The following is a 26,009-nucleotide window of genomic DNA, read 5'->3' as shown; positions in this document are numbered from 1 at the left end:
CTTGAAAATTAATCAGTGGGAGGGTCATTAGCGCCTCCTATTGGCGCGACGAGGAAACCAAAAATAAACGATCATTAACTTTATAAACTGCGGTACTACTATTTTGGGCTTTTGTTCCTTTTACTCGTTATTGGTGGAGAGAGCGGAGACTACTTGAACTCCGTTTATTTATCTTTTGTCCTGATAACTAATGCTGCATTTATCCGAAAAGGTTGACATTTAGATCTTCGAGTGAAAAACTAAATTAAATAAAATAGCCAGAAATTCCGACGGTAGACCGGTTTCGTTCTATTTGGGACTCGTCAGTAACGTTCGAGAAATCTGGCTCGCGACTATTACATCGAAAAGAGAAACTAAGCCTAAACACGGTACTGACTATATATATAAAAACGTTTTCTGTAAATTTAAAATTAAGTGTAGTTTTTTAAAATTGATGATTTTTAAATGATTAAACAGGCCTGTTTTCGCCTGATTCTTATAAAACGTCTTCTTTGCACAACTCTACTTTAAAGAATTCATAATAAATGACCTAACCCATTTCAACTCGCGATAGTGGCGCTTAATGTAGGAATAAGCCTGAAATCGCCATGCATAATCCAGGGAATTTTGCAATACTCCACTTCAATAAGAATTTAATTTTGACTAAACTTGAAGAATACTTGTTTTCGAAAACCTCCCGTAGATGGCGAGAAATACTGAAGTGGCGTATTGCCTAGAAAGCCTACGCTGCTAATATATTTGGTGGGAAATAAAGTCTGCTCTTATTGCATTTTTTTATTGGGCTTTTAATATGGAATCAGGAAAAGAGACTTGAAATGTCACTTTTTTTATTTATTTTTTTAAGGTTTAAAAAAAACCTTTTTTGATGGAAACTGACAAATCTGGCTCTTTTATTATTTGTCACGCCAGTTTTTTTTTAAAGATTTTATAATAATCTGAATATAGAATTTTAATTTTTTCTTCAGATGTTTTTTTCCAGTGATTTTACATTTTACTTTGTTTCTTTCTATATCAAATGATGTATGAACTGCCAATAAGCGTCAAGTTTTTTGGAAGATTTCTTTAAACAAATTTTAGAGTCGACTGTCGTAATTCGCGCTTTCATCAATTATTTTTTTCACGTCGCGATAAATACACTTACGTATTTATTAAATTTACGCTAAATTTCGTTTGTAGGTTAAATTCTCCGATCTTTCCGAAAAACGTGGCTTGTCTTATTACAGTTTAGATTTCATTTGTTACTATTACGTCCATAACAATCTTTAAGAAGAGTTTTATGAAAAGTCGCTACATACCTTTCGGTTGAATGTAACGTTAAAAAATAAGTTGTAAATTCTAAATGAATTTTATACAATGATTTATACAGGTCAAAACTTCGGTTTAGCAATAGACGTTTGCATTCTCCCCTCTTTCAATAGTAGGTCTTTTCCCCCTCGTTAATGTCAACGTCAGAGGTCTTTTTTTTTTCTAATTTTTTTCTTTCCCGCGACCAACTTTGGAGGAAAATTTATTTTATTATATATTTTTTCTTTAATTTTTTCCCTCGTTCATTCGTTGATCGAATGAAATCGAATGAAAGCCGGGAGGGGGATGAAATGGGAGGAAGAAAATGAAACTTTTTCCTTTAAATATTTTCGTTTCCCCAAAAGTAAAATATTGAATTGAAAGACGCTTGTCCGCGTCGTATCTCTTTCGAAAGATTTTTTCGGGGCTATCGTATCATTAGGGATAGAAATTTTTACCATCACCCGTGTTTCATTTGACAAAGGCTTACGCTTTTCGTGGTCCATTTTTTAACTTTTTCTTTGACTTGGACCGAAACTTATGGATAGTTAGATTTGTAATAAATCTACGTATCTTTTACTCTGATAAATATTCTAAGATATTCCTCGAGTTTTTTTTCGCAAGAGTTTTAAGAACATTTTTGGGGAAAAATATTGAATGCTATACGCGTAAGAGTGCATAGCCGATGAAATTGAACGATACTGGTAGCTACCAATACGGTTTTCGAGATAAATCGGGTCTATCGAATTTAAAGCCACGAAAACTACATCATTATTTTTTTGTAACTCTTCTGCTTTGGAACGTACATTTCGTGTTACTTTTGTATCTGCTTGGTAAGGTGCCCGGGGCATATTTTTTAAGCCTTAACTACGTCTAACAAAATCTATACGTGAACATATAGATAACTTCAACCATATTCATTACACTCGGATTTAAAGCGGTACAAAATTTTCGTATAATGTCCTAGATGAGTTTCGGTAACGCTATATTTTTTGTTTATTTAAATGTAAACAATGTTTTTGTACGTTGACGAAAATGACTCGAGCTTTGTCAGATTCAAATTAAATTTGTTTTCAAAAAATTTCTTCACCGCAAACGAAGGATTCCATTATAATAAGAGCTAGACGAAAACACTCGATGAACAATTTTTAAACATCCTAAATAACGTGTAAATTCAAATGTGTCTATCTGGGTTCAGGGTAATTAAGCGGAAAAGCGTTAAACCACGCGGATGGAAAACAAGGAGAGTGCGCTCGGGCTAAACTAGACCAGTTGTGGCGGTGTCAATTATCGAAATTAGTTTCATTCTAAATACCGGACTCTACGACGTAGCTCTATTTTAATTAGGTCTTCTAAAATCTTTAATCGAGTAATTATCTTTTATTGACTTAAAAAAGGGGAAACTATTAAATTTATACCCTAATTTTCCCATTAGAGGGTTGGAATAACCCTCGTTTTGACAACTGGCATCCACCTATAACGTAATGTTCGACTTATAGACGAAAAAAGTCTAAATGGCTGAAAGGTGGAGTGCACTCTCCTCGATTATGTCGCGCGTGATTAGACGTACAAGTCGATTTGAGAACGTGTTGAGCAAAATACCCGGAAGCCTTCATTTTCGCGCGCGAATTTTATTTCTACATGATGATTTCTTCAATTTTGGTGTGAATAATTAGCTGCCGTACAAGGGCTGACAGAGCTCAAGAGAGCCGAGCGAAGTCGGCTCCGAACTGAACGAAAAACGCTAGGAGTAATAAAGAAGTCGTGTTGTAGCGACGCGCTCGCGAATGAGAGCAGCTTCTCCTTGTATTGCGGAATCGAACGTGACACGACGGGACGAAGCTCTCGCTGGCCTTTTCCGCGGTTCAAATGCGTCCAATCTGAGACAGCTCGGAGTCGATGGGGATTCGGTCGTCGTACAGAGAAGGAGCTTGCAGGATGATCCCGGCCGTGCCCACCAAGCAGGCCAGGGTGAAGATCCACAAGAAGAGACGATCCAGGACCATGGCCACGTACTTCCAGTCTTCAATCACCTACACGCGACGAATGCGGAAAGTTACACGCAGGACCCGCCTTCGCTCTTAACAATACCACCGGAAGTACGTAATATATCTCTTAAAGGCCGACTACATAAATATTCGGTTTATTCTGTCTTTCACTGGAAGTCGGCTGACTGCATAGCACACGTGTATTGCCGACTTCCAGTGTAAGACAGAGTAAACCGAATATTTATGTAGTCGGCCTTTAAATTGAAGTATTCGACCAGGGCCGTTTTAACCGTTCAGTAGGCCTTAGGCAGAAATCACATTTCCCGTCCTTTTGAACGTTTGCAGAGACGTAGCGAGCGAGGCAGGGGGCATCGACCCTAGGCACCAATTACTAGGGACAGCAAAGGGGCGCCCAAAGTATTACGTGTTAAATGAACTCAAAAACTCATTTTTCTTGAAACTGGAAAAGTACACTTTTTTAAATAAGGCGGCCCTGTATTCGACTTCCTCGAAACACGTTCCACCTCGGATTTTCATTGATTATTCAAAATACGTTTACGAAGAAAAATAATGCTGGTGAAATACATCTTATTTTGAATTTCTTAAACTAATACCTTGAATTATGAAGTACCATTTTTTACATTTTACACGTAATATACGCGGTAAGTGTAAGAGATATATTATGTACTTTTGTTATGACTGTCTTATTCGAGTAATAAAGCGGGAAAGGGCAATATAGAGAGGGAGAAAGTGGGCGACTTACGCTTAATTCTTCGTCATCTTTCCTAATGTGTTCGGCGATGAAAAGAATGCTGCTGATGGCCTTCTGTATGTCGGGGTGGTACTGTTTTCCGCGGCCATTCAAGCCGTTAATTTCCGTCTCGGGGAGGACGTCGTCTCGTCCGTTATCGGCGTGATAGTCGACCCTCAAGCCATCGAGTTGATGGTCCCTGCTGGAGCGGGGTAGATTTAAGAAAGACTCTCGGCGCATCTCCGAAACGGCGGCGAAACTCTTGATGGCGAACTTCGAGGCTTCGTTGAGATCGTCGTCGCCGCTGTAGAGGGGCCGACGCATCAGCAGCAGACGAGGCAGCATGTGAATGAAGACGCGACGGACCCAAGGGGCCATTTGGTGCGTCGACGGGGAGCGAAAGTACACGTTGAGGACGCACACCGTCACCGAGATGGATAGCGTGACCAAGATCATCGTGAACAGGAGGTATTTCCCCAGGAGGGGGACGGCCAAAGACGTCGGCGGAATTATTTCGGCCAGTAGCAGAAAGAATACAGTCAAGGAAACCAGTATGGATATGCTTAACGTGACCTTTTCGCCACTGTCGGATGGTAAGTAAAAGACCAGCACGGTCAGGAAGGAGATGCCGACGCATGGGATGATCAAGTTGACGGTGTAGAAGAGCGTTTTCCGTCTCATCGTGATATTGAACGTGATGTCCGGGAAGGGTTCTTCGCAACAGTCGTAATATTCCATGTTATACGTCGCCGGGACCAACAGAATGTCCCACTCGACGCTCTTGTAAAATTGGGAAAGGTCAATTCCTATGTTGACCACTTGAGAACCCGGTTCCTGCTTAACGTGGCGAAGATCCACCTGTTGGTTATCGCACGCTCATTTTAATTCGGTCATCAGGGCCCCGGGTTATAAGGAGAATTCTAGAGCGCTTACCTCGTGTCCGTCGTAAGTCCAAGATCCAAACTTCATCAAGCAGGACTGCTCGTCAAAAGGAAAATACTCTACATCTATTTCGCAAGTGCTTTTATAGAGGGCTGGAGGTTTCCAGACCACTTCACCTGAGCAATTAAGGTTTTATAGTGCTCGGAAACTCCCAGAGTCACGTTTCGATTAAAGAGTGTACGCGGCCCAATTTCAAAGGCTAACCTGTATAATGGACTGTAGCTTTAGTCATGAGCGTCACTTCGTAGTTACCATCGGCGCTAAGGAAATGGGACAGAAATTAACCAAATGGAAACTTTTCGTTACCCGACAGCAAAAGTCAAGCGAGTCGAGATGCTCCACTTTCAAAATAAGAATCCTTTAGTACAATAGGTTGAGTTATTTTTAGTAGTTTTAATATTAATATAGTATATTGTCAGTAACAGATTCCTTTCCTATTCATTAATTACACTAGCGACATCTCTTTGTTGATTATCAGTGCTACATTATCCATAAGACTGACTAGGCTGAAACCTTGGGGCCCACCTAAAGCAGGGCCCGACGCATCACGAGGGGGAGGGGGATGTTGAGGTGCCCAAAGCCGCTCAAAACCAAAATCTCGTTTTTCACAAATAGGGGTTTAATTCTCGTTTGACTTTTGCTCTAAGGTAGCGATTTAAAAGGGTAAGTTTTGGAGCCTACTTAAAAACATACTTTAAACGACCACAATCCTATTGGGATACCGTAAAGCTTTTCAACGCGTTACTCCTAACCATGTATAATCATAAACGTTGCAATGGTTCAAATCGAAAACGCCATTTTCATTAAATTAACGCCAATGCGTAGGTGACGTTCGCTTCCGTCATCCGCTTAACAGCGCCACCAAGCACCTGTCAGCGAAAGCGAGGCCACGTACTACGTCTAGCGTCCTCGGGGGACCTTAACTGGACATCGCGTCGACATCAACTTCAATTTGAATCGATTCCATTCTCGGTGCGCGCATTGAGGCCGACCACTCGGCAGCGTCAAAGGGAATCGCGGGGATGCCGGGTCGCGAATAAATTGGCGTCAATAATAATTAAAGGGTTTAAACGAGTTGATTTTTAATCAGGAAAGCGCTGCTAGCGTAGTCCACTTCGTCGGCGTAATAATGGAACGGGGATGGTGATTAGAGAGGGTACAACGGCGGTGGAGGGAAACGGGACACGTTTTGAAATAATCATTATAGGTAGGCCAGTAATTTATTCTCTCGGTTTTGGGGCAGCCAGTGCTCTTGCTTTTCGAGTGGAGTACAGTAATAGCCCGCTGATCCCTCTCCGTTCTAAGCACTGTCTCATTTGCCATGGTAAAATCCAGCAACGATTAACGTTTAGGGAGATGGCACGAGCTCGATTTGCTTATGCAAATCCCGAGTAGAAAGAACTCTGTAAGGAGGAGGAATTAGAAAAAGCTTTTCTCGGCCCCCTTACCCACCCTGCACTGGGGGATTTTTTTTCATTGCAACCTCACTTTGGGGGGTGGGGGGAGGGGCTGCGTGGGGGGAAAGTGATTGTTACGTGACGTAACTCGGAACGTGGACTAGGGCTCCGCCATCATTATTATCTCGGTATAGCACTCTCGGATCCTCCTCTAATCGTGGCGCGCTTCAACGGCTTCTGAGAACTCTAGCGCCACTGGATGGCGCTAGAAAGGGACGCGCGAGATTTAAATTAGCTCGAGCGAACCTCCTTCTATACGTGGATTTTTCCAAGAAGGCGTAAAATTTATCGCTTAGACGCAGCGTTTTCCCGACTAATCCCAGCGACTGGACAATTAGTATAATCTTTGCCGGATCATTTCCCCGGGCATATTGAGTGTCCAAATTTCTCCTTCAATTTACTCGCCTTCCGGAGTTTCGCTATTAGTAAAGTCATACGACGATTGAATAGCTCGCCCATTCTTTGACCCTTTTCAATTTAGAGAACCCCCCTCCCCCTCTATATTCCTATTTCGAAGTTACAACGCGATCGTATACCGTGTCTCAAAAATAGGATTAGCCGTTGACTCCGAAAGACGGCTTCGTGTTGGAAATTAGATTCGGATTGCGACGCGTTGATTTTACTTTTGGATTGGACAATGGTTATTCGAGCCATCGCGATAATCTGATTGACCCAAATAGTCGCGGGGAAATCCCGGTCGATCTATAATTCGGCGCTTGGCGTGGCGTGTCTCTAGAATTGGTAATTAAATTCCTATCAATATGGCTGATACATTCGGCTCGAGATGACTGCGAAAGGTCCCGCGAATAGTTTAGGCCTGGTATAAACGTGTATATAGGCGCCAAGTCCTCCGAAAGACTCTGAGAGGCGGACTACATTCCCAATGGTATTGACCACTTCCGTAACCATCAATAACTGTAGGGGCAGCGACGATTCGGGTTCCGATTCTTGCCGTGAGATGGCGCGTTGGCGGATGTTGTTAAAGCGCGCGTGGAGAATTGTGTCCGTGTTAAATGTCCCATTTTATCCACTGGTGAAAAGTCTCTTTCGAGGCGGGAGGTTGTTTATTAACAATGCGGCCGAAGGGGGCCGAACGGGGAACGAACGGCTAATGGAAAAGGATGATCACTCTCGGCCACCCGTCCCAGCAGCCCCGCTCCTCCTCCGCAGCCAGACCGGCAAAGCGACTTTTAAAAGGCGACCGGAGACCCATCGGGTGGCGTGTCAAAGCGGAAATGGCGCCGCCGAAGACTATTTTTAATCGGCCAGGGTCACGCCACGGATTGCTTTCTTTCCGACAGAGCCCCGACCCTATCCATTCAGCAATCCCTCGACGAGCCCGCCAGATTGCTGTTTAGAATGGAAACGTGTTTTTGTTCTGCCCTACTCCTTTCTCTCCATACCTCGCTACTACCATATGTCTATTATATCGTTACGTAAGTATGACACTTAATATTCTTCACACTAAAAAAATGATAGCTTTTCCGGACACGGGCTTGTATATGGACAGCAACGTTACCCGTTCACGTTCGTCTCAGGTAGCCTTTGACAGCGTTACACTATATGGTGATTTTCCTACCACGATGACGTCAATCTGCGCAATAACGTAACTAGGTTCGTACACCCAAATACGAGAGAACTTCCCGTTGCGTAAGTAAAGATTGGTTCCCATTTTCCTATTTGATATCGGGCCTAATTTTTAGGTCACTGATGAATAGCACAGAGACCCACTTACGAGGCAGTATTATAGACTTTCGCAACTACTAGCGTGGGAACGGAGGGGGTTTGGATGCGGGTTTGATTGCGGGTTTGATTGCGGCTTGATGAGAAAGTATTACACCGCCGGGACGCTGGAACCCCAAATGGACCATAAATATTCCAACGGCTCTCGCTTTCAGCCATCCTTACGAATAAAAAAGACAGTTAGGCCCCGGCCCTGTCTGCTGAAGGGCTCCCACACTTTTTCTCGCTTCGGCACAGTTGGCCGTGTTTCCTCGTCGCTTAGATGGGTTCTACCGTAACCAGACACGTTTTTCTGACACGACTCGTTTAGTAAAGAATATTTATTTTTCCATTCTCTCTCTTTCGGCTTTCGTTTTCAGTTTTTCTTTTTTATTATCTCCGATTCTTTGGTATTTTCCCGCCAAGCCGAGGCTTAACCGAAGTGTGCGGAAAATACATTAACGAGTAGGGCTGAACGAGGAAATTATATATGGATTGAGTTTGTGAAACTGTTTAACCCGCGAGCCTTTCCAATGAAACCCGCGTCAAGGGTAAGGTTTCGACACCAGCCTTAATTAGATAGAAAACTTGGTTCAGCGTAACTTATAGCCCTCGCGCGGACCCGGGTCAACCCCGCGGGTTCTTAAAAATGAAGGCATACTTTACGAAACGAATTAGCGCCAGGATCTCCATCGACCACGTCCCTCGTCCAGATCTTAACTCGAGTTTTGCCTGACGCGATATCGGCCGGGCTAGCGGTTTCCCAATTGCAAAGTCCCGAAGTTGGTCTAATTCCCAGTAGTAGGCTGATGGCCAACTCGAGCTGCTGGTATTACGGTTAGGGACCTCTCTAGATAATGAAGCATTCCCTAGTGGATATCATACGAGATATACACAATGCGTTTTATTTCGCTTCTCCCGACCGAACCCCTTCCGTCTATTCGCCCCATCCCCTACTCGTTCTGATGGCCTTCTACGTAGCCAGGCCCCGAGGGAAGGGGGGGGGGCTATCTCGGGGATGGAGAGCCTAACCGCAAGGAGCAGAGAGAAAACGAGCGGGAAACGTCAAAAATGTATTCTAATCTCTCGATCGTGGATTTCGATCGCCGCTAATTACATCAGGCAACCTGCAAAAGCTATCGCGGAAACGCGAGTCCCAGCTCGGTTAAGAGGTCAAAGGTCGCAGCAGCCTTCTCTCCACCTTTAAAATAATGGCAAATTAGAAAATTGGATGCGGGCGCGTTTGTTCGAAGGTTAGGCGGTGAGCGGTTCGCAAACTCTGTGTTCGGATCGAATTTGCAGACTCTCTTCGATACCAATCTGTTTATTTCTGTTGGAATAAAAGTTGCGATGTTTTGCCTTTCCCGTATATATCGCTAGTTGCTCTAATAGCTGGCTAGAAAATGACTTTGCTTAGTTCGGAAATAAATGTCTATGGGTAAACTAATTTGCGTTCTGTTTCGGAATTTGGAACCACTCACCATGGTTTGGAATGAGATAACTTATTACGCTAAAGCGAATCGTATCTGATCTATTAAGGAAATATCTTTTACAATGGTCGTCATCCGTAGCTCAAACTTAATATCCTTTTCAATAATCTTTTTAAAGATAAGTTGGTTTCAAACTGACTCAATAATTAGAAGATGTTGCTACTAAATTAATTAATATCGTTGATTTTAAACATTTAATTCTTAAATCCTGATAAATAGCAAAATATTTGGTACAATCTGAAGGGGTTGAAAACTTGCCAATTTTGCGTACGGGATCTTAAATATCAAAGTTATTTCAGAAACCAGAAATCGATTTTGAGATTTCAGAGTAAGAATTTCCTGTTGATTTCTAGCTGATCTAAAGATTTTCGAAATGATTTCCGTCCAGATTTTGAAAATTTCAAGTTGATTTCTAGATTTTTAAAATCACATTTCTCTAGAGTGTACGGTAGTCTAACTAATGTCTAACCCCTTCGGCACATTCTCCGAAAAATCTCATATATATTATATAATAATAATAATAATATTATATAATAATATTATATTATATAAGTATGGGATTCTACTACTGAATTTTGTACGTGGGTGCTTACATGGTTTTAAAAACACGCGCTCACGCTTATCCTTTAGAGCGAGTGCTAAATTGGCATCGGCATTATTTAGCAAGGATATTACAAGAATCATTTTCGTAGGATGGTGGGGACTATATAATCTACCAGATGCAGCAGGGAAAATTCAAACAGAACCATAGTCCGTGCAAATTTAATTTTAATATTAAATAAACTTAACGATGGTATTTCTTCAAGTGAGTTACATTTAGAGATGTGAGCCGGTAAATTTACCGGTAATGGTAAAATTACGGTAAACTTACCGAGTGGTTTTACTGGAAAATTTACCAATTACTTTCATAAAACACCCAAAAATATTTTGTTAAACTTCAAATAAAAGAAGAAACAATTACATTTTACATTGGACCAGAAAACCAAGTTATTTCCCTGTTAAAGACTCCGAATTCCCGGCACTGTGATTTTACGTTCCATACATTTAAATGTATTTCTAAGGGGTTATCTAGGAGGTTTCTCTAAGTTTAATGTAACCTAAGGCTATGGTAAAATTAAAATACAATTTTAGTAATTATTGTGACATCAAATCATTATTTTGATTAAATAAAAAAGTTAATGGTAAATTTACCGGTAATTTTACCATTAATTTTACCGGTAAATTTACCGTTTTTATTTTTACCGGTAAATTCACATCACAAGTTACATTTTCGGAAAATGAACGAGAAAAATATAAAGTAGTTAAGTTTGTATTCCGAAAATCTATTCGCAACTTACTCTTTAAGAACATGTTTCACGCTTTTAAGGAAAACGTTTGAGATGATTCAATCTTACTTATTAAAAAGAACGATGTCCGGTAACCAGATGTGTTCTGCTGGAACGTGGATCATTTCGACTCCGCCGTAGTCTTTGGGTTGCCACGTCAGTTTGTAATCGTCCCACCACTGCGACAAACATAAACGTCAAACTAAATCAAATTCTCCTCATAGTTCAAAAATATAATAGATATAAATGTAAAGTTGGCCTAAAACACCCAGCAGAGTTTTTCTCCGCCGTTGTAATGGAAGGCTAGAACGGCGTTCGTAACGCCATCTGCCGGAGTGTCCGATCCCTTTCCCCATCCGCCGTTTTTGAAACCTTTTGCCAAACGTAGTTTCTTTTATACCCAACTATATTTCATTTTTTTTACCTCTCTCTTAGAATTTCTTTTGTGTCGGAACAAGCGCGGGAACTTCTTCGACATTTTTATTCTCCATTTTTCGAAAATAAATTGAATTTTTAGCCGATTTTTAGGAATACAAACATCTTCCCGTTTTGTATTGGGGGGAAAATCGTATCTTTGTCGCTGTAAGTTAGGTGGGGTTTTTTTTTGGTTAAAGTTCGACTAGTTTCTTTGCCATTTCTTAGTGACTGCGCTCTCGAATACAAGTTTGTTTAGGGATATTTTTTTGCAAGAAAAAGATGCCTTATACGTTTGGGACGGTTTATTTTATGGATTAGAGTTTAGAGAAAAAATGTTTTCAACTTTTTTTGGGGTACGAACGTAAATGGCGACATTTCGAATGCGACCCGACGACCAAACTTGATAAATAAACTCTCTTTTTAAAGGAAAGAAGTTTATACAAAAAATTCGGAAGTTTATACTATCTGCTTACGTACTGAAGTTTAAATCTGGAAACGGATCAACGAGTTTAATAATAAAGAAAATTGCCTGCTTAGTTCGATGCGAAATGCGCTCTTCTTTAGAACTTGAGGTTTTTTACCGGGTGAGCTAGGACTACTAGAAACCTCGAAATATCTTTTTTTTTTGTGTATTTTCATTATTTTTTCCTGACGCCATTCCTACCAATAGATGTCTACGAAAAGGTTGATATTTTACCAATTGATAGACCTTTCTTTGGTGTATAGTTTTTGATGTAATTTAAAAAAATCTTATTTGAAAATCTTAAATACAAGTTGGCAAGCCAAAATATACCTCTCCTCGGAAGAGCTTTTAATTTTCAGAGTAGCGTAACTGTATCCGTGGTTCTGCGGTAGAACGCTCACCTATCGTTCAAGAGGGCTCGGGTTCGAATCCCGGCCGATTAAAAAATTATACTACACCCCATGACAAAAAAGAGGTCGCTTTTGGAAAAACCTTTTCCCTGATTCTAAGAAACTGCGTACGCAGTGATTACCCTTTGTCTCGAAAATGCGCAAGCCTGACAGACAGACCCACCCACAGACAGACAGACACGGTGGTTGTATACAAAGTCCCCTCGGAGAGGTAAAAATGTGTATACTGGTAGCTCTTAATTTTATTTTAATGAAATAGCTGACTTCGTTAAAATATTTTTGGACATTTTTTTACGTTTAATTTTCTTTGCAAATTAAATAATATATTTTTGTTAATTTAATAATATACTTTTGTTAATTAAATAATATATTTTTGTTAATTTAATAATATTTTTTGGTAATTAAATAAAAAAATTTGAAATTTAATAATCCTTTTTGGAAATTTAGTTATATTTTTCGGAAGTTAAGTAATATTTCATGGAAATGTAATATTATTTCTTTGGATATTTAATAATAAACACACGTCCACTATTAAAAATGGATAAATCTATATCAGGTCTCACAATTGTATTGTGGATTTAACTTAATCTTTTAAAGGTAGATCAAAATCTACCTTTAGTTTTATAAGCTACGCATTCAAAGCCCCACATTGGCGTTTTAATATTGAATGCTACCCCGTTCGAGCATCGATTGCCCGGGGCTGATATCACGCGGTACGATAGCGGACGAGCTAGATTTTTCAAACGCCAATGCGCCCTTTAGTTCCAATCTTTGACTATCAAATCTATAGAAATTTTATCGTTTCTATAGAAGTCTAAAATTCTTTTTTTTTTACAATCTCTATGGAAAATTGATTGAATTGCTATATAATTTCATTACCATATTATAAAAATTCATTAGAAATTCGATTGAAAGCGTTGCCACAGCGAAGAAATAATTGTAAATTAACAGGCCTTTCTATAAATACACGTGGCCTTCTTGTTTACTGGTTTTTTCTCACTTCTACAATGCTTCCTCAGCTCCCCCACTAAAGAGAGCTAATGAAATCATCCATACGTTTGACTGCACAATCTCAAGAACAAATTGCGCTGTCATAGCGAATTTATGGATAGGACTATTGTACGGTCGATATCAAACCTACCGTTGCGCCATGAAAAGAAATTTCTGGTAAAAAATTCTCAACTTTATTTTAATCCTAACTATGTAGTTATTAATTCGGTAAATTTCCAACTTAATTTGTAGGGGCCACCACCAACGTATTTTAATAATTTTACACCGCAGTTATTTATCATTGTCAGCGCGTTAGATGATGGACCGACAGATTGAACTTGATGATTACCTATATATAGTTGGGACGATCCAGGCCGAACTGAAAAAACCGTAATAAGCCACGCCAGCGAAGGTTATAGGAAAAGTTTTGACTGATGTTTTTCGCCCACACACGCTTCTCATTTCCCCCTCCTATCGGCGAACAGAGCCAGACTCGCTAGTTAGAGACTAGAGAATATCTGGAAGTCCATTTCGGGGCTACTGGACGACCTCGAAACGTGAGGGAAAACCACCGGGCTTGACCATCAACGTTTTCTACTCTTTGACACGGCGGTGATGAATTGCCTCTCGCGTCTTCATTTTTCGGGGAAAGTTCAATCCCTTTTTTTGGGGCCTTTTATACGACCCCACCCTCAACCACGCTAGTGCCGAGAACTTTACTTCTTAATACTTGTTGGGATGGGGGAAAAAAGTGCCCATCAACCGCTTGACGCGCGAATTTTTGGCAAACCTGGGTACCTTCTATCGGTACTCGCTGATTTATCAAATCGACACTTCCTATTCGATATAAAGATACAAATTTGACTTTAGGAAATTTTAATCTTAATTAAATCAAGGATTAACGAACGGGCAAAGCGTTATCGGCTTATAGTTTAACGTTAGGTGACGATGGGAAACCGGCCCTTATCGCTCGTTTGTAAATTATTTTGATAAAGATAATTGGTTTTAAAGTTTCTCCCGGTGGGTGTTATACGCGCGTGTTCCAGTAATTGAAGGGTACCTCGGCGGTGAGGAGGAGGTCGGATTTTATCCTTCGTAATCGGACAAGCCCATTTTGGCAAGCGTGGTGAGGCTGGTTCGATTCCGCAAACATCGTTAATTAGGGAAACATTTCCCGCCGTTGACGGGGGCCGAGTTTCGCTGACAAACGCCCAAATTCACTTCGACTAACAAGAACAGGACCTCTCCTCCCTTCGCGCCCGCCAAAAGTCCCATTATTATTTGGGACGGATAATATCGGCCTGTATAGATTTAATATCGGGGTGGGGGCCCTGATAATTATTACGCCATCTTGCCCGTTGATCGCGTCGCCACGGCTCGCCTCGGACGTCCCAACTCTACAGCGTCTGTCCATAATACGAGCGAGCAAAAGCGCAAAAGGTTCCCAAAAGCAGTCTACGCTAGATGGCTCGGTGAATTTGCTCCACAATAGTCTCGTCATATGTGTTGCGAGACTGCGTGTGTGTCTGTGTCTGTGTCTGTGTGTGTGTGTGTGTGTGTATCTATACCAACCCAATGGGCATTCTCGACGAACACAATAGATTTCGATAACTGGATGCAATCACCGGCGGTGGTAATTAGCGCTCGCTGGCTCTTCGTTCCATTGTTGCATCTAGCTTGGGATAATCCCCACCAACAGACGCCATTCTCCATTCGCCCTGGATATATATATATATATACTGATATATATATATGCACTGATCCTTGCGCGTAACCTGAAATAGAAAAGTTTCACGTGTTCCATAGGCCACCTGACGGTAATAGGCGGTTCTATAGACTTTCTACGCAGTCTTAGCCGGTTCTAGAAAAATAATTTGTATATTCTATATATAGTGTTCTATAAATATTTATATAGAATAGAGAAGAGCTAAAAATGATAAGATTTCCATTTGATAATGGCGCTTTATCATTTGTTTCTAGGAATCTCTATAGAATCTCTATATAATTTTAATAGAACCGTTTCGTATAGAGGGCCTAGAAAACCATCACTATGGTTAAGAACATTGATGTCGCTTGAAATCCACCAGGTCCAGCGTTACCATGGGGATGAAAAGGAGAAAATGAGGAACAAAAAAGCAGCCTACGGGTGAGGTACGAACTGTAGAGAAGTTAATCCACGATCCCTTAATCTTCCCAATTCCCCGCGTTTGTTAGGAGAGATTTCATCCCAACAGAATGGCGCCAATTCGATTAAAGGCTCAAAGACATAGAGCCGGCCGCACCGAGACCGATCCCTCAAATATACATAGAGTCCACACGCCATCCGCTGACCCGGCGATAATTGTCTTTAAAACTCGGCGGCCGGCAAAAGGGCTCCTTTTTTGAACCCTCGCTGATGGCCGCGATGGATTTCCCCCTTTTAATTGAATGTTTGCCATTGGCTAGTGGCTCTTTTACGGTTGTAATTAACGCGTTGTTAAAGGGAGTTAGGCGAGTGTACGCGCCGGGAGGATCGAAAACCCCCGAAGCTGAAGAAAGGGCTCAATTCTCCGCTTTCGGTTCGTCTTCCGTACATTTAGTTGTAGAGCTCTCTCAATAGATGGGGCTAATATCTTCACCGATTACGCTTTCACGAACAGTTTTCGCGCTTGAAGGCAGGTTTCTACCTTTGCTTTCGACCAATGTACCGTTCGTATTCATACATTCTCTCTTATAGTTTGGTTCCGAATATAATATAAATTCCATTAGTCCATTTTCCATTAATAGTATTTACCTAATTCCAAAAGCCTTGCCATTCAAACCAGATATTTTAATTTGGTCGCGTCTTAAAGTTTTGCTACTATTTTATAGACTAATACCACCCAATTTATATAGGCGTATGTCATTTTAAGCGCGGATCAAATTTTCATAGCGCTATTGTTCCGTATTGCCTTATTAAATATTTCTTAGGGTGGAATTCACGGTGGTATTTTATCTGAATAATTTGGTTCAATTTTGAATTTAAATGGGGTATGACATATTTAAATTATGTTTTTTAAACGTTTTTAAAATCTTATTATCATGGATCTTAAATTTTATAATTTTTTCTATGACATCAAAAAATATTATCAATGAAGTATCGAAAATTTTTATCAAATTAAATATCAAAAAAATGAAATCTATGAAATATCGAAAAATATTATATATGACATATCAAAAAATATTATCTATGATATATCGAGAAATATTATCTATGACATATCGAAACCTTTTAATATTTCTGACCTATCGAAATATTTTAATATTTCTGACCTATCGAAATATTTTAATATCTCTGAAATATCAAAAAAATAATATCTCTGAAATATCAAAACATTTTAATATCTCTGTCAAATCGAAAAATGTTAATTTCTATAACACATATGTAAATGGTATTATCTATGACATATCGAATTTAGTTACCATTAACAATGTAATTATTTATACTTAGGTTGAGACAATTATATAGTAACTTGTTTTTCGAAAATATTTTGGTTTAATTACATCGTAATTCTGAATCTTTTAAAAGTTTCGATATGATTGTTTTTAAATAAAAATTATAAGTGAAAATATATTATTATTACATAACATGATTTAAATGTTTGTGTTATAATTTTTTCCAGATAACGATGTTTATAAACTCATGTTATGACTTCTCTTTAAATTTTCTTTTAGTTTTACTCGCCAATCAAAAATGGAATAAAATTTAGAAGATTAAATAGACTAGAGGTCGGGGATGGTTAACCTTTATTCAATAGATAAAGCTCTCAAAATTATTCGTAAAACGTTTTGATCAAGTTATTTATATTTCTGTATTATCCGATTAATTTTTTGATAAATTTGTTTTTTTTCGATAAAAAGCTAAAATTTTACGAATAATACATATTTTTTTAAACATTTTTCGAAATATTAACCGGTAAATTTCTTTGTTTAAATTTTCCCCCAAAAAAATCAATTTAATCATGGATAATGATTAACCGTTACCGACCTCTAAAATAGACGGCCTAAACCCACGCGGACTTAGCAGTATCTAAAGTTGAGGATAATCCCTACAAAGTCTGCTCCTAACGTCCTTTGAACCGTTTTTCCCTCTCTCTTTCATTTTTAACATGTTTATTTCATGAAGTCTTTAAATACATAGAAGGACCAAAAAATGGCTTTACAGGCAATAAAGATATTCCGCGAGGGAGGTGCCGGGCGGAAAAGTGTTCAACACCGACGCGGCATTTTTAACTGCTCTTCTTCGTGTCAATTCGGGTTTAGTTGAAGAAATATTTGGAGTTGGTTACAAGATTAGAATAAGTCAACTGCTCCTCCTAATCAAGTTGAGCCAAGGCAAGTAGGTTCAACAGTCACTTTTATAAAGGTATTTTTTCTTTAAGGTTGGTTTTCATCATGGTGAGAAATAAGGCACTATCACAGGACAATCGCCAGTTTAAAAATTAGCAGGGCCAGTTTAAAAATTAAATGCTTAGGGTGTTAGTGACCCTGGTGACCACTTAATAAATCCAAAGTGTTTTCCCTTCAAGATTTTATTTCATTAATTAAATACTATATTAATCCTTAAAATTGTTTGGTCTTTGCTTCTATGCTGTGTGCTTGGCCTTACAATGTGATCTATTTGTGATAGTAGTGATTTTTTCAAATTTAACATTGCTAAATAAAGATGTTTTTACATATTTCTTAAGCAGATTTATAGTTCTTTATTTAACACTCCAAACTTTGGAAATACCCATAATAACTAACTTACTAAGCCTATGCACTAGCACATATTCTCAAGAATAGATAATTTGACCATAAATTATGAAAGCGTGATTTTGAAGGTTACAAATGGTAAGTGGTGAGTGGCCAGTTTTTTAATTAAACTACCTAGGCTTGACTGGCCACAGGTCCAGTTTAAAAAAATTCCTTATTTCTCAGCCTGGTTTTCATATTACAATCTCGAGAAAAGCACAGACGCCAAAAATATCCGTTAGGCCTAAGCATAAGTCTATTATATTGTTACGTAGGTATGTCTCGTTGGGAAATATTTTACCGAGAGCTATTGGCCACAAAAGCTACTTGAGACACAATAGCTCCCATTCAAAGTTTTGATAAAATTATGACCAGTACGTATAGAGCTCTGCGTAACAGATAAATTAACTGACAAAATTTCGATTAATCGTAAATATTTTGGTTAACTGTTTATTTATTGATATTATCCATGGTTAAACAACGATTTAACATGCAAAAAATGATTTATATTTTCGGATCATTGTAGGTTATGGATAAAAATAAAATAAATCCAAACACCGAGCTCTAAGTACTTATTCCTAACCAAGCGTCAAGAACAAAGATTATCAGCGCGTTCATTCTGCGCAAGTATTAAAACTTCGTATTGAATTTCCGAAATTTTTTTATTCACGGCACTCATTCTCATTTTAATGGATTTTGTTTTCCCTCAAATAATACATTATTAGCGAAGCGCTTGGTCTTTAATTCGTCTCTTTTTTAAAAATAAATGAGAGCGTCCATCTGTTCAGGACGAATTGTTCGGAATACGCACACCTAAGCGAAATGGGCCCTGGTCCCTTTGGGGAAAAGGCGGGAAGATGAGCGGAAGCCGAGTACGAGGGCCCCAAAGCGCGAGAAGGACGCGTTTGCGGTTTGCTCGTATCTAATCCGGGACACCGCTTATCCGGGAGGGCCATCGTCCCGCTTCCACGAAAGGCTCGTTCCGTGGCGCAATCGCGTCTCTTCCGAGCCATTTTATTACCCAAAATAAATATACGGGACGCTCGGTTTCGGTGGGCCGTGAAAGGCCGCCGCCGGATTGAAATCCCAATTAATCGGTCCATTTGCGGAGGCGGCTTCGGTCGCTCCGGTCGAGACTAATCACTCATAATTGGTCCGGCCACTATTAAGGGACACCGGCGTTTGGCCATCGCGCTCTTTCCGAAGCCAAACTCGCTTTCATTAAAACCGAGAAGCACCGTTGAAATTTGGGGATGGCATCACTTTGCTGGAAAGGTCAGAAAGGAGAGCGTGTTTCGCGTCGCCAGTTTCTCCTGTTAATAACCTCATTAGGAGCCGGGTTCGCTAGCCCTTCCTCGCCGTTATGAGCGACTGCAATTCTCTTATCATTAAGATAGTTCTCCACGCGCTCGTCCGACCAGCGTTACAAGAAAAGCCGGCCTAACGCTTTATCAATAATGACCGTCCCAAAACGAAGCGACACTCTCACTCTCTCTCTCTCTCCGGCCGTTTGACTTCTTAAAATGCGTAAAGTTTTAATTCTATTTCAGCGCTTCAACTCACTACCGCAGTGACGACCCCTTTAATCTCCAGTAACCCCCGCTCGCACCCGCTACGAATTTTATTACTAGGCGAGGAAATTCGGCTAACTTTGTCGTAATTTTTTATTGATTTTAAAAAGTTTCGTGGTTTCGCCGCGGTTTTACGACGTTTTGTAATTTGGTGATCCCGGCTTCTGTTAACGATTTATTTAAATTGTCTATTTTTGGCCTATTTACGCCTGTAAAAGTGTTCCACACGCCGTACTTTGATGCGCGACGAGAAAGTTTAATACTCATTCTCCTAATGCCGTATAAAGTTTAAATAGTTACGAAAGACACCGAGAATCGCTGTTTGAGAGTTTTGACATCAGTAATTTTGTTTGACGTTCTGTGATAAATGTTTGACGCGACATCCAGTGTCGGAAACATATTGGAATTTAACTCTAATGGAAACATTTCATAAGCGAAGCCGTCCTTCATCATTTAGAAGCGTTTCATTCTAATAATCGTTTCTTTTGTGTCAGATTGTAATCGATTGTCTGATGAATAATTTAATTTAGTGGAGGCTTCAGTCAGTCGATTTAGTCATTTATTTCTCATTATGAAAAAAAATTTCGTAAGCATTATGATCTTTTTAAACCGTTAAACCATCTTTTGGCTAAAATATACTGAATAACTAAACGTGTTACAACTGATATTATTAGCTAGGAAAACATAGGTTCCATCTGCTTTATCAAATTACGTTTCGGGAAAAAAAATGGAGTGTGAAATACTTCACACAGTAAATTAATGTTCTAATTTTTTTTGATACAGAAAAATACAAAATATTTATACAGAATAAAATAGCCCTACGATATGTAATTTTTACACATCAGATCGTGAAATTTTTTTGAGGTGTGATTCGGTGAACAGTTTCGTGTTTTGGAACTTGGTATATGTTTAGCCTGGATGGATACTTATGTTAAAAATGTATTTTTAATATATTTATGTTAAAACTCTAAATTCCCAAATAGAAGTAAAGATTCTCCATTTGACATTCTTGCTTTTAATTTAAAGTGCTCTTATTTTAATTAGGTTAAAGTATCAAAGGTCCAATGTACAATGTTTTCAGGATTAAAACGCGAATTAATAATTTGAACATCGTGAAATTTTTTTGAGGTGTGATTCGGTGAACAGTTTCGTGTTTTGGAACTTGGTATATGTTTAGCCTGGATGGATACTTATGTTAAAAATGTATTTTTAATATATTTATGTTAAAACTCTAAATTCCCAAATAGAAGTAAAGATTCTCCATTTGACATTCTTGCTTTTAATTTAAAGTGCTCTTATTTTAATTAGGTTAAAGTATCAAAGGTCCAATGTACAATGTTTTCAGGATTAAAACGCGAATTAATAATTTGAACATCGTTTTTTATGTCAACCTATCTTTCCTAATTTCTACTTGTATATGCAAAACAATTGAGGACAGAAAAAAAAACAGAAGAAAGTCCTTCTCATAATTGGCCTTCTTTCTCTCGAGAAGCTAATTTTTCTTTAAACGTTTTCTCGCCGCCTCTCTAAGCCCTTAATTAAATGCATGACTAGAGTCGGAGTATTTTAGCTAATGGAATTAAAATTACATTTGCTCGCTGCCGGAGAACGAGCAAAGCCGTTCAGCGAAATACCCGACAGCGGACTAGGAAAAATAGGTTGTCTCAGTACCTTTCGGCCGTTCGTCTCGACTTCGCAACGTATACGCTTATATAAGTATAAAGCTTACCGGTTTTTTTTTCGAAGCAGCCACTAACGCCAGGAAGCTCGCCTCTCAAAGCCAGTCTTTTTATTTTTCTGCCGAGTGTTTCCGCGCAATGAAAAGGAGTTCGCGGGGAAAGAAAACGGATAGGGGTCTTTCGCCGCGACTCTTTTTTTTTCAGACGCTTTTTTAAATACGTATTTTAGTTTCGAATGACATTAACATTCGGAAGCTGACTTTCGCGAGCAAAGGACTAAAATTCTCGGGAGTAAGGAACGAACGAAAGAGGGAGGATACATTGGGCGAATTCCGGCACATATTTGTTTCCTAAGAAGTCGCTTCTTTTCTCCTACGTCTGCTTTTTGGTTTTATCTTGGCTAGCTCCCTCCGAACGGCTTAATAATAATGGAAGGATGGAGAACTTTTCTGGAGCGCCTTTTGGTTCCTTTGAAGGTTTTCGTGGCCTTATACGTTCCACTTCCTAAAACCTCTTTAGCTTCTTTTTTACTTTGAAATATTTTTTAGATACTTTTTAATACCAGTTTTGTACTTCGAATTCTTTTTGCTTATACTGGTGTGTTGTATTTAGTTTTCCCTTACTTATTTCAAATTAAGGTTGCGTAGTTTAGAGTACATTTGGTTTTGGGTTGGTTATTTGAAATTAAAGTTGTTTAGTTTAGAGTGCATTTGGTTTTTGGCTTACCTATTTGAAATTAAGGTTGTGTAGTTTTGAGTGCATTTGATTTTTCGCTTAGTTATTTGAAATTAAAGTTGTTTAGTTTAGAGTGAATTTGGTTTTTCGCTTAGTTATTTGAAATTAAGGTTGTATAGTTTAGAGTGCATTTGGATTTTGCGTTGGTTATTTGAAATTAAAGTTGTTTAGTTTAGAGTGGATTTTGTTTTTGCCTTAGTTATTTGAAATTAAAACTGTTTTATTTTTGCTGTAGTATTTTCAATTAAGGCAACCAATTTTCAATTAATTTAATATTGTATAAGGTGGATTAAGTTTCGTCCTAATTATTTAAATTTAATTTTGTATAATTTAGATTTCATTTAGTTTTGATGTGTTCGATGCTCATATTTTTAAGATGAAATATTGTTAAAATAAGTAATAATCTCGGTTTAAGTAAGGTAGAAATTGGTATTTAGTTTTCTCATATAAAAGTTCACTGTTTCCATATTAAAATTAACTAAAATGCGGTTTTTAAACGGTTTATTTACAACCTATAATTTAATTCATTTTATCATTCTATTTATTGTTGGCAACTACAAATATTTCCCAGCTCTTTAGAGAGTTTATTAAACGTTTAAAACTTGATAAATGTTTTTTTTTTCCTAATGAACTATACAGGCCAATGAAACAATTAGCCTATTTCGATTGAGTTCGTTTATTAGTTTGACGCTAATGTCATTGGTGTTAAATTACAGCAAACATCTATTGATAGACTGATAAATAAAATACAAACAGCGGGATTTGAGGGGGTCGTTTAATATTTGACGGACATTAAGCCATTGAATTTTTGAATGCCAATTCCGTAAAGAGAAATTTACATTTCAACATTATAATTTTTAATTTTTTCTTTGTCAAACGTGGACTTTTCTGTCGAGAAAAAAAGGACTAAATATATAGCTTAGATGGCAAATAGCGTTAAAATGAGGTGTTTTCCAAAACCCCCAAGTGTTTATTTTCCGTGTGATTACGTAGTAGAAAACGAGTTAGGCGAATACCGACACCTAGCGGTGGCGTGCCAAAATAAAGCGTGTATACCTCCGTTCTTAACGTCCTTATAGGAAGCAAAAATAGTGGCTTGTCTCGTTTTTATGAATAAAACATTCGCGAATTCCTATCGCGGCTTCAGGCGCTTTTTTATTGAGGTTATTTTCCACGAAAAAATAATGTACATTTCCTTATAGCTCTTCCTAATAGAACGGAAATAGTAAAGAGGATAAAAAACTGGCGTGTTTTAAAAGCACCTTCTTTCCATGCGGTTTCCACAGTTCCTATTTAATTTCTCGAATTATATATAGTTTCTTTCAAAAGTAATATATGAAAGACACCACGCGCTTTTTTAGATTTTTCAATGACTAAAGCTTTATAACTAACGAAACTGCGAGACGAAAAAAAAAATGGAAATGAAAAGGAATACATGAGAAAAAATAAAGCGCTTTTAAAATGATTTCTTGTGAGGAATTGTTAAGAAACTCGTATATACGAAATCTAATTTAAAGTATCTTCATTTTTCTGTTTTTTCTTCGTTTTTTATTCGCAGTCTAATGGAATATTTTAAGTTTATCAAAAGGCAGGAATAAAATGAAATCCGTGCGTTTTTTATGACGTTTATTAAGTTAGATTGGAAGTCTCGCAACTAGTTGGGGTTTTTTGTAGATGGCGTATCAGGTTTAAGCGACGTAACGTTTTTTTTTTTACTTTGCTTACCAGAGCGCTTTTACCTCTGGTGAATTCAAATTGTAGGATATGTTTGGTTCAAATTTAAATCCTTATTATATCAGGGAAGCATTAACTAGACTAAATGAAATCTCAAAATGTTATTTAACATTTATTAAATTAATTTTAACTTTTTTTTCAGCTAGGCTAATACCCAAAGCACCACCTTAGGTCCAGGGTCATCGAGCGACTTTTAATGCCTTTAAACAGGTGACCGGGTTAAAATGCGTAGGAGGGTGGTGACAAGCCCTTCATGCCACGCGAGCAACAGCTCTCTACACTAACTATTTATGGAAAGGGGAAACCGAAGAACTCGGTAGAAAACCGCTTTAACCAGTGGGGAGAGAGCTTTCAAACTCTCACACTTACTATTAACGTTATGTTACCGTTATATATTGAAGTATAAATGTCAAAATTTGAAATTGTTTTTTACCTTTTTGAAAAATTTATTTGGGGATAAAAAAAGGAAAATAAAAGAAAGTTTAAGATGAAATCAACAACATTGTAAAAGCAAGTTACAGTTTAATTTTCATTTGTTTTTCCAGATATTCTATATTTTGAAGAATAAAATGCAGACAGAATATTGTTTATTAAATATTTACTTAAAATTGAATATTGTATAACAAAATTTAAATTTACTAAGAATATTTTCAAATATATCTAAATTTGTAGATTTTCATATGAGATATGAAATAATGTTGTTTTGATTATGGTAATTCAACTTGCTTTAACAATAAAGATACCAAATTTGATTATATAAAATTTACCTGTTCTAGCCATATATTTGTCGACATCACTTGTTGTTTCAAGTTCTGAAACAGAAAACTCGATATATTGCAACTCCAGTCCCAAACCGAATAAACCAATAGACTAAGTAGGCTTAATCCTAGGTCCCTCGGGGTAAATGGGGCATGAAAATTATCATTTTACCTGTTAGTAAAAGAGGGGCCGTTACTTAAGCTCAGCCAAGGAGCCGGGTGCTAGTTCAATCCGCTACTGCTTTAGTCGTGATAAATTTAATGGGATAAAAAAATTTAATTTAATCTTTAATTCAGTACTTGCAACGAACCCTCTGCAAATTTATTATTCCGAGTCATTAGGAGCATTCCTTAAATTTTAAATAAACCCCGGATAAATGAATTTTTCTTAAATCGTAGCGGAATGTTCCAATTTATCTTTCCCGAGAGCGGCCAAATTCCATTGTTTCCTAAATAGCGTGGGAATGCAGTTCTACTCTTTATCGATGGCGGATGAAATATGGACGTGTACCGGCTCTTTGATTTGTTTAGCAGTTGTCTCTTGACAGGCTTCATTGATTTCCGGGGTTCTATAGAAAGATAAAGTAGGGGAGGGGTGAACCCTGGAGGGGGGTGGAAGGGGTGCACGAGGGGGAGACGTCAAATGCCTCGCTCGCCGCTCTTGCCTCCGACTGTCACTAAATTAATTTCGATAAATCGGTCAAGATGCTCTTTGCCAAAAAACTATTTTTCTTCGATTTGCGGATTGAGGGAAGGTTCGTCTATTGTCCCGAACATCGCGGTTCGAGTCTTCCTCTCTGTTTTACCTTGTCAACCCGTATAAATAAGTGTCGCGTGGTTTGAGTGACGTAAAGTCATCGCCCCGCGGGGGACGGTTAATATTTGGGAGACAAGGTAAGTGCTATATTTGGGGAAGAACCGGCGTGGAGTAAATTGAAACGGCCCATGCACGCGCTGACTTTCGCGGGCTCCCCTTCGCCAGTGGTCAAGCGGGGCGAGCGCGAGGTGAATAAAAAGGTGACGTATCGAAAGTGGACTTACGATATCGATAAGTTGCGAGAGTTTGAGGGCGATCTTGACGGTTAGTTTGCTGGAGTGGTTCCCTACGGGTCGGATGAGCCTGTTGTAGTCGCTGAGGAGGTCGTCGTGGAGGCGCTTGGTGTCCGCTTTCGCGGAGCCGGACTCCGGCCATGTGAGGAGAAGCGAGAGAATGAGCAAGGCCAGAGGCGGCCGGAGGCGCGAAAGGAGGCGCGAGAGGTCCGCTCCCCCTCCCGCCGCTCCGAAGCATCCGCTCTCGCCGCTGCGGAGGCCGCGGCTAAGGCCCGGACATGTTGAGGCCGAGGACGCCGTCGTCGTCGTCTCGCTGCTGGATCGAGTGGCGCCGCTGCTGCTGGCGTTGTATGAAAACAAGTAGTTCTTCTTCTTGGCCGCCCTTTGCGGAGGATCTCTCGCGGGTCCACGGATCGTCCGGTCCACGAAGCTGACCCTGGATTTCATGCCCTTTTTTTAAGGGGGTGTTTCGACACCTGCCGAAAAACGGG

The 26,009-nt window shown here is 39.0% G+C and overlaps 1 protein-coding gene across 1 annotated transcript; it reads right to left on the bottom strand.

Moving 5' to 3' along the window:
- Positions 1-916: 916 nt before the first annotated feature.
- On the bottom strand, positions 917-26,009 carry LOC149922560 (acetylcholine receptor subunit alpha-like). The gene is made up of 7 exons (XM_090162634.1): positions 25,510-26,009; positions 24,478-24,522; positions 11,029-11,138; positions 5,170-5,225; positions 4,957-5,081; positions 4,036-4,881; positions 917-3,317 (listed from the first exon to the last, which is right to left on the bottom strand). Exons 1-7 carry the CDS (start codon positions 25,963-25,965, stop codon positions 3,150-3,152), a joined length of 1,806 nt encoding a protein of 601 aa, XP_090018760.1. The 5' UTR covers positions 25,966-26,009; the 3' UTR covers positions 917-3,149.

This window comes from Leiobunum rupestre, chromosome 11 (assembly GCF_980474605.1).
Source record: "Leiobunum rupestre chromosome 11, qqLeiRupe1.1.hap1, whole genome shotgun sequence".
Classification (NCBI taxonomy): Eukaryota; Metazoa; Arthropoda; class Arachnida; order Opiliones; family Sclerosomatidae; genus Leiobunum; species Leiobunum rupestre.
This window is presented reverse-complemented; position numbering and strand designations above follow the sequence as displayed.

Coding starts and splice junctions, on each gene's coding strand:
- LOC149922560 (XM_090162634.1), bottom strand. CDS start 25,965: ATGAAATCCAGGGTCAGCTTCGTGGACCGGACGATCCGTGGACCCGCG. Junction 5,226..11,028: donor GACATCGTTCTTTTTAATAA/GTAAGATTGAAT, acceptor CCATTTCCTTAG/CGCCGATGGTAACTACGAAG. Junction 5,082..5,169: donor AGCTACAGTCCATTATACAG/GTTAGCCTTTGA, acceptor TTAATTGCTCAG/GTGAAGTGGTCTGGAAACCT.